The sequence below is a fragment of the Rattus norvegicus genome, chromosome 15 (genome assembly GCF_036323735.1).
Source record: "Rattus norvegicus strain BN/NHsdMcwi chromosome 15, GRCr8, whole genome shotgun sequence".
Lineage (NCBI taxonomy): Eukaryota > Metazoa > Chordata > Mammalia > Rodentia > Muridae > Rattus > Rattus norvegicus.
Window position 1 is genome coordinate 57387622 of NC_086033.1, and position 16307 is coordinate 57403928.

The window sequence follows — 16307 nt, forward strand, 5'->3', positions numbered from 1 at the left end:
TTACAGCAGTTATGCAGCAAATTTGTTAGCCTCGGCCTTTATCTTTACATTCTCCAGGATCTCTTCAGATATAGCATTCTTGATTCCTACTCCCCTTGTGGAAGTTGGGCATTGCAGAATTGACTGCTCTATGGCCAGGAAATTCTTTTCAGTGTGGATTTATTTTATAAATAATTATTTTCAGACTGGATTTATTTTATAAAGGCATTTGTATACACACATGTACGCCCTCACACATATATGTGCACATGTGCACACGCACACACACTTATTTTTAGTAAATTAACTGGCATTTATAAAAAGAACCTTAGAAAGAACATATGAACTGCCACCTCTCATTCTGATAGGTTAATTACTAGGTTAACTACTAGGAGTTAGAGGCAGGTCACTATCTTGATTGAGGAGGATCAGGAGCCCTATCAGAGCACCTCAGGAGAGAATCTGTTATCAGCTAGTAATGTCTCCCATGGAGTCGGGTAGTGAAGATGAAACCTGATGCTATTTGTCTATCAGTAGTAAACAGGAGACTGCCCTCAAGATGATCTTTCTTCGTGCCTTGACTTCTTAGGTCTGAATCCCAGTTCTCTCTCACAAGTCACATGAACTTAGACAAGTCCCTTAATCTCTTGTCTTGGACTCTCACAGGGTGCATCACAGTATTTTGAACCCATGGGAAGGTTAGCTGTAATCATGTATACATGACATTTCTTCCACGGCCACAATTTTCTGCTTTGTGAAATGGATATGACCAAAAGACAAGAGATCATGAGGCAGGGAAGAAGCCCTGGGAGACATATATGCAGGAGCAAGTCAACATCGGAGATGCCCCTGGGTACCATGCTGGGATCCAGGAATTCTTCATCTCTTGAGTTGATGACAACTGTATTTGAAGCTCTTGATGTCGTATCATTAAATACAATCAGACGGTTAAGTGACCCAAATGATTAGAATTCTATTGCATACATTGAATCCCAGGACTCTGGAGGCAGAGGCAGACAGACCTCTGTGAGTTTGAGGCTAGCCTGGTCTACATTGTGAGTTCCAGGACAGCCAGGGCTATGTAGAGAGACCCTGTATCTAAAAGAAAAGAGGGGGAAAAGGAAGAAAACTTCCTGATCTTAAATACCCAGAACCCCTGCTCCGTCTGGTACCTTTGTGAGTATCTAACATTAACGAAGCAAACCCGGATCCTCACTTGCTTGAGTTCTCTCCAGTTTAAATCCCCTGTTTAAAGAAAACCATTAAGAGAGAACACTGAAGTAAAGCAGAAGTGGGAAACTTGTATAACCCAGGCCCTCTCATCCTCACCATCAGAGACTTACCAAGATATTTTTAATGCAAAGACAATTGCTTTGTAGGGATCGATAATGCCTTTCTGTTCTTCTCCCCCCCACCACCACAATAGAATTCAGGATAGAAGACACAATATCAACCCCACTCGATGTTAATGCAAGGTAATAATAATATTTTGGGAGAAGCCAGGTGGAAACTGAAAGATGGGGAGAGGTGGAAAGGGGAGCAAGTCCCTAGGAATGGTATTGAGTAAGGATCACCTGAAAGTTACCACAGTGCCCACTTGTGTTACCCTGTCACTCCCAGGGGACTATTCCAAAGTCAGGTGTCTGGGTGCCAAGGATGTCCAGCAATGAAAGAGCAGGGCCATCTGAGTTTTGGTGAAAGCCTAGGTTAGGGACAGGCAGTAACAAGAAGCAGTCAGCAAAGGGCTAACAAGCAATGCTCTCTGTGGACAGAAGAGGGGGTGGCCAATGGGAAGGAGCAATTTATACAGGGGAAACACCAGCTCGAGCATATCCCCAAGGCTTACAGTAAATAGTAACTGAAGTACTGCAACCATGACTGATGTGACCTAGATGGCAGAAATAAAACATCAGCGCAATAACATATGGACACCTAAGCATTCCTCCTCCAGGCCTCTCTGGTCCTCAGGATTCTCTGTAGAGCCCTGGGGTATTGAACATGACTTCAATAAAAAATGGATAAGATGCTCTTCAAACTTAATGATCTAGGGTCATTAAGCACATCCATCTATGTACCCAGCTCTAAAGAAACCAGTAGAGAGGTACCCAGATTCCCCAGCATGCTATCCTTGTCTTTGTGCCATGTACCCATAATCTCCCCACAAGTGTACTTGCAGGGGCCCACCTTTCTCTACTGATGATGTGAATGGGCCTAAGATGTAGAAACTCACAAGGCCAGTTTGGTGGTAGTAAGAGGTGGGGGTGTGACGGCTGCTTTAGTACAAGTTATATGTCAGAGCAGTGGGCTGCTATTGGCAAGGCAGTCCACAAGTTCTACTCTGCACTGGCCCCTCTGGCCTATATTCCACACCTCTAGGGGCTGGGAATGATGGATTTGATGTGAAACACACACACACACACACACACACACACACACACACACACAGAGTGGGATGTCAAAGGCACTTTCTTTTTAGTCACTCCTTAATTTGCTTGGGGATCAGCTGCAAGGGAACTGACAGACAGACAGTCAAATATGACTCACAGACAGCCAGGAACTACAGAGCAACTGCTTTGACTCTTTACCTGGTGGCATTTCCACCTCCCAAGTGTAGGGAGAAAATGAGATAGTCATTACCCCAGGGGAAGTACTCCACACACTGGACAGGTTTGTCAAGTACAAAGGGTCTTCTCCATTCTGTTCCTCACGGGCCACTAGGTAGACACTTAGCAGGCCTAGAACACAAGTCATGAGGGCATTAGGTTTAAAGAGCACACACCCACCCCATCTTTATCCACATTTCATTGAGGACTTGTTCAACTCCCTGGGGCCCTAGAGAGAACCCTGAGGACCAGAGCAGCCTGGGGGAGGGGGCATTCATGTCATTTGGCCTGAGTCCCTCATAAAAGTACCCTAATTATTGACCAAACATAACCACCATCCCAATATCTGCTGGACATTTCTCTTTGGTCCTGTCTCTGCCACGCAGCCAGTGGGTATAAAACAATTTCAGGGTGGGCACTCCCTTTGATTCCTTTGAATTGTTGGCTGTACCCAGTGAGAATCCGGAGATTACTAAGAAAGGACCCAGTCCTTGAAACTTTCCTTCTGGACCCTAAGCTGTGTCGAGTCTACACTTCATTCCTAACACCGCACATCTACAACCCTTCAGAACACATGTGACACCAGCAGGCCACCTATAGAGAGACACCTCCACACTTGAGTCTAAATTACTGTGACATGTACTTCTGTAGTTTTCACATTCCTAAAATGACTGTGAGTCAGGAGAAGCCTCTAGAGATTATGAACAGGGTTCTGAACCAGGACTGATGGGTTCTAGAATATTCTGCCGTCAGGGAAGGCATCCGCAGATCCTTTCAGATTTTAGTAAAACAGCAGCTGGCAACATGGAGGGCCACACACAGGTCCATTCTCTGTGATCCACAAGCTGGTGTCTCCTTGTCTTCTGGCTTCTGCCACCTGGGACAGGCAAGGGTCTATGGGAGAAGAACAGCTCCTGTCTTCCCAACCCCACAGTGCCATACATCTGGGACCCATGACTTCTGCATGGAAATTAACCCTTTGCTCCCCTTTGACAGGAGCCCACTTCAAAGTGCCTCTCAAGGAACACATGTGACTTCTTCGTCCAGCTCATCACACGACCTGAAGCTTTCCACATCTTCTTACTACAGTTTCCCAGGATATTCTGTCTCCCTAAGAGATCAGAGCAGTCAGACAGAATGGGCCTACAAAAGCAAGTCGGGTAAGGGAGATTACACTCTACCAGGACCCTCTGGCCAGGCTCTCACGTCTGAGGATATGATCTTGTGTGTCTGTGCATGTGTACCTGCATGGGTGCATTGAGTGTGCGTGTACTGTGTACATGTCCAAGACTAAGGCTTGAGTACAGTCTCCCATACTGAAGACACAGTCCTGGGTGATAGACAGTCGAGTCAAACATATTTGGGTAAGAGGTGAACTGCCTGGCCTCCCTGTCACCCACCACCTCACATCCCACGCCTGCTCAGAAGTATCTGCCCGATAGGTACTGCCTTCCTGTCTCCTCTGACCCTTGTTAGTCTTCCTGTCCTTTGCTACATGAAAACAAGCAATATTGCCCTCGGGGCAAAGGCATCCCCTCCACAGGATGTGCATGGCTCTTTGAGGCACTAGAGCGAGTCTGGGTAATTATCTGTGGAGAAGAGTGAACAAGCCTCAGGCCACCTCACACTGTCTTGGCATACAGTTGAAGCTCCATCTCAAATCCAGGCAAAGCCACCATGCAATAAGATGTACAGAAGGGATTTCAGAGAGGTCCCATCAAGGGTCTCAACTCTATCTGACTGAGAAAGATCAAGGCCCTTCTCTCTGGTCCTAGAGATGGAAAACTGAAACTTTTCTTACCATTGTTAATCACAAAAGGCGGCCTTGGTGGTATTGACCCATGGCTGAGTCTCAGATTTAGTTCCCACCTTTAATCATGACAGCAGTGAATTGGATTCCCTGTTACTTCACCTCCCTGCCCCAACCCATGCCTGCTAAATTTTGTGGCTGCATGTTGGCTAAACAAAATTAGGAGCAAAACCCCTTCAATGGATGGTGCAGACATAGAGAAACAGGTCCACAGAAGCCACAGATGGGAGGGAGGTCCCAGGCTCTCTGATTCCAGGGAGATGGGACCATCGTGGGCTCTTTGACATCTGCAGGGAAAGCTGAACCTTTATCTAAATATTCATAAGCAAGACTCTAAAGGGACTCGCTAACTGTCTAAGAAGTGTCAACATTAAGCTTGAAAGAATATGGGAGAGAAGGGGATAAAGAGGCTGGGTGTGGGAAGAAAAGACCCAAGGCCTGGCCATGCTATTGTGGACACACACCAGAAAGAGCATGCAAAGACTGCTGTGTTCTTCATTCTCAATCATTTTACAATTCGTGCTTAATGAATACTGCTGCTGTGTCCACATTCATGCTGTGAGCGTTGTGCACCTCTGAGGTGGGTGGGCGTGGTCTGCAGCTCTGCACCTTCCCAAGGACTAAAGCCATCAACTGAGGAGGAAACATTTATGATGAGTCGAGCATCCAATAGCAAATAACGCACTGGTCAAATGCTATGACATCAGCCGCCAGAGCCACGGGTGCGGACTATGCCGCAGCCTCCAAGCCAGGCTCCATGACAACACAGCCAAAGTCCTGCCATTACTGGGAGGCGGGGGGGGGGGGGGGGGGATGAATGAGTTCAGGGACTGTGGACTCACTTAAGGTTCTAAATCAAAGGACCCTAGGTGGCAGTAAGGACTGGAAACGTTCTGTGCCTACCAGAGAAGACACTAATGACCTCTCATACTTCCTCTATGTTTTCAGTTACCAAACTCATACTGCAGGAAAAGGGACTACTGTCTGTCAACAGGCCTCAGCGGGCTTTTGTTATGTTGCTCTTGTCTTCTATTTTGGTCCCACCCAGCATTCCAAACAGAACCACTTGCCATTCTTTGTCGGTGCTGCACACCCAGGGGACTTTGCCCCAGGTCACTGTGTATTCTATGAGCCTGTGGACACCCTGAAACGTCACATACTGTTCCTATGAAACCTGTATTTCTGATCCTGACCCCCTGGCCCCTACCTCATGGAAAGGGTATGGAAACCTCTAACGTGATAACATGTGGTGGGTGGCTCTAAGCACCGTATGTTTCTCTATCAGTTCTATTTAGTTTGTCTCATGTCAGCTCATCCCAGCAAACCTTAGGAAGAGGAAGCCTCTCCCTCTTCCCCATTAGTTATCGCAGCAGAGACTGAAACAGGAGGATCTTCTTTCCTCTTCTGCCTGTGGACTACAATCCTTCTGGAGGGTGCCAATGGGAGCAGGCACGTGATTGTACAGTCAATGGATGGAGCAAGTGGGACCAGGGCTGGGAGATTTAGCATCACTCGGGGCCTGGTGTGCTGCCAGGAGCATACTGTGTCCTAAAAAGCCAAGCTGACTGAGGGGAGCTATCCTTCCGGAGGGCAGCCTCTTAGGTTAGGGAATCAAGATCATGTGACCAGGCTAACGGATGGGGAAAGCTTCCAGAGGCAAGCCCACTGTGCCTCCTGCTACACCATCCAGTGAAGTGATTTCAAATGACTTCCCATCCCCAGCCTCCTCATAGTGTGTGTACAAAGTCCCACATGATGCAGACATGCCCACCTTCAGGCCCATGGCATCGCAGGCTAGAGGAAAAGATGAAAGACATCCCCAAAGGGGCTGTGTGAGGATGCAGGTGAGAGACAGAAGCACAGGTCCAGGATGGTGGGGAAGCTCAAGATCAGGAGGGAAGAGAGGAACACTGGAAGAGAAGGATCCCTGTCACAGCGGCACACTTTACTGAAGATTCCTACAAAGGATCATTCCTTAAAAGGATCTGCTTTCTAGGGAGGAAGCACCTTCCATTTATTGCAGAAATATGGCAAGTGGCAGAAGAAGACCACAGCGCTGAGGCCTCAGGACTGACGGCCAGCAGCAGAAGGTGGAAATGAGACTCAGGTAAAGGACTGAGGGTCCTCCACACCAGCCCCAGCAAAGATGCTGATTCCTAGCCCTTATCAAACCCTTGCATGAGATGACTTGAAGTCTCCATTGTTAACACAGACCCTGGAAGACTTAGCAACATAACTAGGGGAGACCTGAAGACCTTTATTTAGCTCAGGATGAATCTCATGGGACCAAGGCTCTCGTATCTGAGGAACTCTTTGTTATGAGATTGTTCAGTACCCACAGGTCAAAAACAGTGCCTCAGATGGCACAGATTTCACTCACAAAACTACCCAGATAAACCCTTGAAACTAGCATTCCCAGAGACTGGCAACTCTGACATAGAAGAATACAAGAGCAGGAAATGATTCGTGGTCCAGAGGGGAGGACCAGAAAGACTATTTACAGCCCTAGGAGACTATCTGTGTGGCAGGTCATAAACAAAGGAGGCCAGAAATCCTAACCTTACATCTGTGCTCAGGGAAATCAAGTTTGGTGGCTGGCACGTAGCTGGCAACTGTACATGTTGGTTAAATGCTTCTGACAATATGATTGAACCCCACTCCTGATTCGAGATTAGATTGTGCTGGTAAAAGAGCACATCTTACTCTGAAAAAACAGAATCATATATAACAAAAAGCACCATGTTTTAAAATGTGGACAAGTGATTCTCCAAGTCACCTGGCAAGAGGGATGTGGCCAGGGTTAGAAAAGTCCCCAGAGAGTTGTCGCTGCCGCCTCCGTTGTTGTTGTGGTCACTTCGCCGAAGTCTGCGGCTCGAAGAGCCAGCTCCGTTGATTCCCATCGCCATGAAGTGGGTGTTTAAGGAGGACCACTTGCTGGAACACAGAAGCATGGAATCCGCAAGATCAGAGCGAAATACCCCGACCGGGTTCCGGTGATCGTGGAAAAAGTCTCCGGCTCTCAGATTGTTGACATTGACAAGAGGAAGTACTTGGTCCCATCTGACATCACTGTGGCTCAGTTCATGTGGATCATCAGGAAAAGGATCCAGCTTCCTTCTGAGAAGGCCATCTTCTTGTTTGTGGACAAGACAGTCCCACAGTCCAGCCTAACTATGGGACAGCTTTACGAGAAGGAAAAAGATGAAGATGGATTCTTGTATGTGGCCTACAGCGGAGAGAACACTTTTGGCTTCTGAGACCTTGCTGGGCTAGGTGCACCCTTCCTGCCTGTGTATCTTGTAAATAACTGGCTGTTCTCAGTTACTCCGCCAGAGCCTCCACACAGACCTACTAGTGCATTTGTAACTGGATTTATTTCTTAATATATTGGAAGGTTTTGTTTCCTTAGATTAGTAAATTATCATACAGAGTTTTATTTTCAGTTTTCTTTTGTGCACTGTCCTCATGGCTATATGCTCCAAGGAACCTGTCCTCCAGAATCATATTTAATGAAGATGCTTCCGAAATGAAGGGCGGTAGGTGTGGTATTAAAGTGACAAGGAGGGATGACGCATTGTTCTGGATTATGTTCAGAGTGTTAGACGGCTAAGTATTAAAAGCCCCCAAATTAAATCCTTAGCAATCAGAGCACTTGCTTCACTAGATTTTGCCAACTGCAAATCATGTTGGACTGAGCTAATCTGTTCTTTCTGAGACTATAAGGTAAATGATTAACAATAAAGCCTCCATGTAAAGGCAAAAAAAAAAAAAAAAAAAAAAAGTCCCCAGAGTGTAAACCGGTGTGTGTTTGCACAGTGTGTGCTTCAGTAGGCATGAGCTTGGATTTTGGTTTTAGTGCCGAAATTGAAACCCAGTGACTTAAGCATCCTGAAAGTACTCCAAAGGGGTTGGAGATTTGGCTCAGTGGTAGAGCACTTGCCTAGGAAGCGCAAGGTCCTGGGTTTGGTCCCCAGCCCCGGGGAAAAAAAAAAAAAAGAAAGTACTCCAAGTCACATCCCAAGGCACTGATCTGGGATTCCAAAGACTCAAGTACAGAGGTGGAGGAGAAGGAAGAGGAGGAGGAGGAGGAGAAGGGGGAGGAGGGGGAGGAGGGGGAGGAGGAGGGGAAGAAGGATTTGGAGAAGAAGAAGGAAGGAGAAAAGAAGAGGAGGAGGAAGAGGAGGAGGAGTAAATTCCAAAGCATGAATGGAGAAAAATAGATGATTCTAAACTTTAAGAATGTGGTCAGGAAAACTGAGTCCCAAGATAAATATTCCTGTCTAATAACAACAGTGATAATAGAAATAAAAAATAGTGGCTACTTTATTTATAGACCTCCTTGTCTATATGTGCACCATGTGTGCAGTACCCATAGAAGCCAGAAGAGGGCATTGGATCCCCTACAACTGCAGTTTTAAGCAGTTGTGAGCCACCTGGTATGGGTGCTGCAAACCAAATCCAGGTCCTCTGCGGGAGCAGCAACTGCTGTGAACCACTAAGCTGTCTCTCCTGTTACAATGTAACTAGAGCAGAAAGAAGGTTATGACAGACACCTGCACTGCCAGCGCTGGTGGATAGCAGCGAGTCACGTGCTATAGCCACCATTTCATTTTTTACTTCACTGCCAAAGAAAATCATCTTCAGATTAGAAAAAGCACAACGAACTGAACAAGAAGTAGCAGAAACCAGGGTTGTTGAAAAAGTCAGAAGAGAATAACAATTGCTGCCTTCTAATCGGGGCAAAACAATCTCCAAATATACAAAGAATGGCTCAACCATCTTTCTGGGACCGGAGGAATCATAAGGAATCAGGGAGATAAGCTTGTGCCAGTCTAGGGCAGATGTTGAAGGTAAAATGCCCTCAACAAACCAGTATACAGCTAGCAGGGACCATCATTTAATGTTGGTTGTCATTTCTTGGCAAAACAGCCACAGGCAAATATAATAATCCTGTAGCACCGAATCCCACAGGCCTTTAATGCCCAATGCTTCTCAGTGTTTGGGGACAAGACAAAGCAATAAGAGGTAGAAGCTGAAGTGAGATGATGAACCAATAACAGAACTATGCCACCCCCGGGCTGGTGGCCCTGGGTTCTATTAGAAAGCATAAGAAGCAAGGCAGAAAGCAGTAACCTTCCACGGCCTCTACATCAGCTCCTGACTCCAGGTTCCTGCCCTGTGTGAGTTCCTGTCCTGACTTCCTTCAATGGTGGACTGCGATATTGAACTGTCAGCCAAATACCCTTTCCACCCCAAGATGCCTTGGTCATGGTGATTCATCACAGCAATAGTAACCCTAACTAAGACAGATACATTTCTGAGCTTGGTATCCTTTACCTATGGGAATGCTGGGGCTTGAGCTGGAAAAAAATTAGTAGGTGCCGTCAGTGCACATGTGTGAGACCTCTCATGTGAGCAGAGAGCCTGGTGCACACACAACCCTCCTGGAAAGGGGCCGCAGGTGCCCTTCTTGTCCCCATGAGCCTGTTCTTCTGCTGCTGCCAAGAATGGAACATAGGTTGTGAGCATGGTGTGCGTGTGTGTGTGTGTGTGTGTGTGTGTGTGTGTGTGTGTGTGTGAGAGAGAGAGAGAGACAGAGAGACAGAGAGACAGAGAGACAGAGAGACAGACAGAGAGACAGAAAGAGACAGAGACAGAGAGAGAATGTGTGTATCGAGAAGGAAAGTTTTGTATGTAAGAGTACTTGTGTAAGAGTGTGTGCTATGTGTATTTGTGTGTGAGAGTATATATGTATACAAGAGTGTGTGTATGTATATAAATGAGTGTGTAAGAGTACATGTGTAAGAGTGTGTGTGCTTGTGTGCACGCCTGCTCAGGAATAAGAAGAGATACCAGCACAGAACCCAAACAGGAGCGGGAACAGAAGTTTCAGAAGACATAAACCATACGGAAAGGCCTAAGGAAAAGACAGTAAATGAAATGCAAGCTCAGCAGGTCTGTTTCCCAGACAGCCAGTACCTGTTGTGTGTCTCCTGGGGAGCTCTTGGCATGAGAAAAGCAGATGGGCTTCTTTACTCTGATGGCAAGAGTACCCCATGGTGCAGTCCCACAGCCTCAGAGACACCTGGCCCTCTAATTCCTACAGCAAAAGTTAAAATTCCTCTCCACTGGGCCTCCAGCCAGCGGACACCACTGATTTCCTCCAGTCTTTCAGAAAGTCACCAGAAAAGAAAAAGGGGGGATCCAAGTTAAGGCAGTCACACCCTGCAGCCTCTGTCGGCTCCCTCCCCAGCTCAGCCCTTAGGTACCAAGTACCCCAGGCCCCATATGTAAAACGTGGAACCATTGCAAAGCCATGAATGGCCCACTCTCATCTTTCCACAGGGCTATCCTTAAAATCCAAAACAAGACTGGATCAAGACTCCTCCATGGTAGTCGATCAGAAATCTGACTTGGAAGGTAATGACTGCTGATTTTAAATGACTGTACAAGTTACTAATCCAGACACAAGGAGGTAAGAAGCACAAAAGTAGCTGGAGCCCTGCTGATGAAAGTCCTCCTTCAGTCAGGCAGCCTCGTTAAGGTCCACAGCAAAGGCATCATCCCTGGAATAGCACCAAAGAAAGACACTGAATCTGAGGCAGGGGCATGGATGTTTGGAAAGGAAAGGAAGCGTACCCATGAGTGGAGGCAGGTGGGAAGACAGTGGTTGTTATAAATAGCTTATCTAGTGACATTTTGTGTGCACTGAGCAGGATACTGAAATAAACAAAACCCAATCCAAACCCTAATGAGAAAGAAGAAATAGGAACGAGGAGAGAGGACCCATGCTTAGCGAGTGACACTACAGACCCCACACTGCTGTGGGCCAAAGAAACCTCTCTCAGCCTGTGTGGTCTCTCCCTCCATTACCTCCTCTGATCCTCAGCTATTTATGAGGTGATTTTAAAATCAGTTCCCTCAGGATCCACACACAGCATTTCAGCAATTGAAACAGAGAGAGGAAGGTTATAATGACAGTCAACCTAAGCCATTATTTAGAGATTCTTGTAGAGTACTGTGGGCTGGTAAGGAGCCCCAGGTAGTGGCTCCTTACTAATCCAGTTAATGCCAGATCCTGAAGGGGAGACCTGGGCACATGCTGGCACACTATCTATCCCAGCCTCCTCTCTGCTACTCCAGCTAGCTAGCCACTAAAGATGGTTTTTCTCCGTCCCAGTCCATTGCCATGGTTGTTTTGGAGAAACACTGTTCAAATGTCAATGTGTAACACAGTTGTATTGGAAATACACCTCAGTGGAAGAATTCTTCCCTAGTAACAGGAATCCTGTTTGACTGCAGATTCTAAATGGCAAGGTCTGGAAAGTGCCGGCTTTCTAGTGGGCTCTCAGTTACTTCCGATGACTCCTGGTTCACAGTCCAGGTAGTCAGACTTCAGGACAGCGTGTGGATTTGTGTCACAGTGACCAGTCCAGCCTAGCTCTTTGCCCCACATACCTAGGCCAACAGAGGAGTGGAAGAGTTAAAACTGATCTGAATTTTGTCTGGGTGTTCATAATCTCCGGGGTAGGGCTGCCCATTGCTCAGAGCTGGTCCTGGACTAGTCACTGATTTTCTCCTCCCTCCCCTCATCTGCTGTCAAACAAAAACTTCGGTGACATAACCGGACAAGCCTTACTGGGGACCAGTGCAGTAAGAATAGGGGATGCAGTAAGGACCTTGGCAATGGGATTTTGTAATGAGAGAAAGATGGGGCTCAATTGCAAACACAGCCTTGACAGGTGGGAATCACATCCAAAGAGCAGGGAAAGTGATTGGGTGGAAATGGCTGTGAGGAGGTATCACGGGAAGGGGATTCACACTGAAGGCAAGCCAGAGTGATCAAACACCCAGGTTGATGGTTCTGAACTACTGAAGAACCAGGCCCAGGATTGAGATGCTCAGGGCTTAGTGAGGCACTGGCTACAACTAGGTTTCAGAAAGAAGGGAACAGGTAGGCCAAGGAGATGACTCAGGAGGTGAGTAAGCTTTGACCATGCAAAGGTTTCTCTCAGTTGAACATGGGCATTGTTGTTTTGACTCTGTGTGAGGATATACATGGCTCAAACATTTATCATAAATTCAAATGTTCAGTTCTATCAAGAAGAGTTCTATAGACGAGATGCATCAAAATAAAATGGAATCGAAATTTTTTCTTAATCAAATATGGGGCGGGGGTCAAGGGGGATGTGTTATTGGGAACTGTATCCCAGCCCTTGGCCTCTATCAGTCCTTGCCTCTGAGCCACTGTAAAGATGAGCCTTCTTTTCCTCATGGCACAGGTGAAGGGCTAGGGTGTGAGCAGAGCAAGGGTGTGAGTAGGGCTGGGGTGTGAGCAGAGCAAGGGTGTGAGTAGGGCTGGGGTGTGAGCAGAGCAAGGGTGTGAGCAGGGCTGGGGTGTGAGCAGGGCTAGGGTGTGAGCAGGGCTAGGGTGTGAGCAGGGCTAGGGTGTGAGCAGGGCTAGGGTGTGAGCAGGGCTAGGGTGTGAGCAGGGCTAGGGTGTGAGCAGGGCTAGGGTGTGAGCAGAGCAAGGGTGTGAGCAGGGCTAGGGTGTGAGCAGAGCAAGGGTGTGAGCAGGGCTAGGGTGTGAGCAGAGCAAGGGTGTGAGCAGGGCGAGGGTGTGAGCAGGGCTAGGGTGTGAGCAGGGCTAGGGTGTGAGCAGGGCGAGGGTGTGAGCAGGGCTGGGGTGTGAGCAGGGCTGGGGTGTGAGCAGGGCTAGGGTGTGAGCAGGGCTAGGGTGTGAGCAGAGCAAGGGTGTGAGCAGGGCGAGGGTGTGAGCAGGGCTAGGGTGTGAGCAGGGCTAGGGTGTGAGCAGGGCGAGGGTGTGAGCAGGGCTGGGGTGTGAGCAGGGCTAGGGTGTGAGCAGAGCAAGGGTGTGAGCAGGGCTAGGGTGTGAGCAGGGCTAGGGTATGAGCAGGGCGAGGGTGTGAGCAGGGCTGGGGTGTGAGCAGGGCTAGGGTGTGAGCAGGGCTAGGGTGTGAGCAGGGCTGGTAACATTGCAGGTAGCACAGGTCTTATGAAACAGATCCACCTCTTGTTCCTGGCCTGGTACAGCCCTGTCCCCACCCTCCAGGGTGTTCTCATCAGAACAGAGGCAGAGGCCACAGGAACCCTCCCCAGGAACCATGCACCAGAAGTAGAGCTCTTCTTATTCAGCCCAGTCATAGCCCTGGCCACTGCTTGTGGGCGGTGCTCCCCCAACTTATGCATGGAGCCCAGTGATGTTAATAAGCTTGGTGATCACACAGAACCCAGCTCTGCTGAGCACGGACTGCTTTGTATTCAAGGATGCCACCTCTTCTCCTCCTTGCAATGAACACTCACGTTCTCCCTCAAATAACTGCAGACTATTTGGTAAAACCTGTTAAAGTAAGGGATCACTGGCAGTGAGGTTTTGCTGAGCTGTCAGGCCCCAATCAGGCACAGACTCCATCTCTGGCAGCCGCAGGAGGCAGTGACAACACGACTTAGAGTATCTCACCTTTGCCACTTGACTCATGGGCTCCTATTGTGCCTGTTCAGTCTCTTTTCCTCTCTGAGGTTAACCACAAGGAAATCCGAGTGCTTGCTTGAAACCCCACAGGCGGTTCTTGCTGGGTGTTCCTAAATGGCTTTTCAGAACTACTGTAGGAACACACCGTGGTTTTAGAATCACACTATAAGTACCATGGACCGTGCTATGACATGTGCCCCAGTGGTGCTGGCAGCATGTGAGCCCCTGTAAGAAGTAATGGGAAAACGTGAATTCTCAGCTGACAAGGTTGTCTAGATCAAACCATAGGTCTGCATATGAGGTCTGAGACAGACCCTGTGGAGAGGTGGGGCTTTTTCTACTAAACCCAAAATCAGCAGGTGGAGATCACAGGGAACAACACCCCTGCTCTGAACCCCAAACGCATATTAAGGGCACTGGATTAAATGAACTAAGCCAGTCCTGGGTCTCCTGAGCTATCTGGATGTCCCATCTTAAAAGACATCCTGAAACTGAGGCAACAAGCCACTGTCATTTCCCTGGGGATCCAATTATCCAATTAGAGCCTCTTCCCCCTAGCCCTACCTTAGGAGTCACATCTTCCCGGGAGGAGGGAGAGAGTCCCAAGTTCTAATTATCAGTTCCACAATTCAATTCGCACCCCCATCACCCTGCAGGCCTGAAGCCCTTCTCCTTCCCCTGAGTCCCGGGCTAGGGCTGCCACTAAATGCAAATGTATACAGTGTTTCTGGCAGAGCTTCCTGAGCTGTTTGGACTGGGAATCCTCTCCTGTCCTGACTTGCAACAGTGACAGTTAGGTTCAGAGACCAGCAGATTTCAGAGAACTACTGGGAGATAGATACAGTCTTGGAATTTCTGACATAAAATCCCATTCAGACTAAATCTCCCTTGAGAGTACAAAGTCCCTCTGCCAATCTCCAAAGCACTCTGAGGGCTAGCCTCACCCTCCATCTCCTCTGTTGGCTTCACCGTCACCAGATACCTGCTCCACACCAAGTCTCAAGTGCTTTTGCAGTTTTGCAACACGTGTCTCCAGTCTCACCTCGGGACAGTGGAGGGGGTGGGGTGGAGGGGCAGTACCACTCACTCCTCAGCCATCCGCCTGTTCTCCACCTTCTTCATAGGAGCACCACTTTGTCGAGCTGACATTCACCAGACACCAGGACCACACAGCTTCCTTAAAGCAGCCACTGGATTGACTTAGTCCATGCCTGTTTTATTAGTAATTTGATGAAGGTGCTTCACGGGTGGGGGGGGGGGGTGTTGCCTGTGAGTGTTTTGTTTTGGGTTTGGATTTTAAACGATGAGGTCATAAATCTCTCTATCTTTGTTTTCTTTTCTCTCTCTGGTTTGTTTTTTTCCCCTCCAAACACGCTTCCTTTTGATGTTCTTTCCCAAATTGAAAGAATCAGACAGCTTCCAGCAAGGGGCCTTTTGGGACACATTCATGAATGAACCTTTCGACAAGCAGGAAGAGGGATCCTTTGAAGTAAGTGGGTGAAGAGCTACCTTCCCTTCCTCGAAGGAGACATGGCTTTATGTAGCTGCATAAGACTCAGGAATAGCAGGACACACACTGCATCCTTCCAGAGCATTCCTGGGGGCGGCTGGTCTGAGCAGGAATCGCCTATCGAGCCCCTCACCCCCTCAGGGCTTTGCCACCAGAGGACATGAAACAGAGCCAGACTTACTCATTGGCTAAGGTAGTCTGATTCGGCCTAGATTTTTGAGTCTTGAAACTGCCCTGTGCACCTGAGTTTTAAATACTGAGATAGTGAAAGGCAGCTTCAATCCTCCACCTTAGCTCCCAGAAATAGCTATAATGTAGTGTACTTTAATAGACACATCTGGAAATGCTAATACATATTAAATATTCTGTAACTACAATAGCACAAGTAGCCACCATGAGGCCAGAATATACATTCTATTTCTTACTTTTCCCTTAATAATATATTTTGGAAATCTATATTTCATTATATATCTTATGCATGTATTTAACTGATACCCTATCCTTATCATTGGGTATTTTTCCAGTATATACAGTATAACACACACACACACACACACACACACACACACACACACACACACACGAGAGAGAGAGAGAGAGAGAGAGAGAGAGAGAGAGAGAGAGAATCTACATCCTTGACTCGATAGATAATGACAGCTATATGTGATAGTCTACACCTGTAATCCCAGCACTGGGGTGAGGAAAGAGGGTGAAGCAAGATGACTGTGAGTTTGAGTCAGCCTGGGCTACATTGTAAAGCCCTATGACGCCCCCCCCCCCAAAAAAAGCAAAGTTCTGTTTAAATATGTTGGGCTGTTTTCCTTTTCCCAAGAGACAGAGAATGCCCCTCCACAAGGGTCGTCACCGGGACCCACCTATCAGAGTGGAAATAGTGGTGGGTTGCTGTGTGAA

General features: G+C 47.8%; 3 protein-coding genes and 1 pseudogene across 5 annotated transcripts in view; 2 read left to right on the plus strand and 2 right to left on the minus strand.

Annotated features, from left to right (window-relative positions):
• Cby2 (chibby family member 2) overlaps nt 1-16307 on the minus strand; it is a 94868-nt gene that overhangs the window by 68802 nt on the left and 9759 nt on the right. The gene's annotated exons all lie outside the window — the stretch shown is intronic.
• Nucleotides 1-16307, plus strand: part of Erich6b (glutamate-rich 6B) — a 39035-nt gene that overhangs the window by 3113 nt on the left and 19615 nt on the right. Inside the window, exons 2-5 of one of the 2 annotated variants that reach the window (XM_063274893.1) lie at nt 1406-1454; nt 3579-3742; nt 10738-10812; nt 15292-15374. In XM_063274893.1, coding sequence (XP_063130963.1) covers nt 1406-1454; nt 3579-3742; nt 10738-10812; nt 15292-15374 — 371 coding nt within the window. Of the gene's footprint in view, nt 1-1405; nt 1455-3578; nt 3743-10737; nt 10813-15291; nt 15375-16307 lie in introns of those variants that run through there. The other variant, XM_063274894.1, reaches the window with a different exon arrangement.
• Nucleotides 2373-16307, minus strand: part of Cog3 (component of oligomeric golgi complex 3) — a 90461-nt gene continuing 76526 nt past the window's right edge. Inside the window, exon 23 of the mRNA XM_063274435.1 lies at nt 2373-2714. Within this exon, the coding sequence (XP_063130505.1) occupies nt 2706-2714 (9 nt within the window). The 3' untranslated portion in view covers nt 2373-2705. The remainder of the gene's footprint in view (nt 2715-16307) is intronic.
• Gabarapl2-ps2 (GABA type A receptor associated protein like 2, pseudogene 2) lies at nt 7282-8300 on the plus strand (annotated as a pseudogene).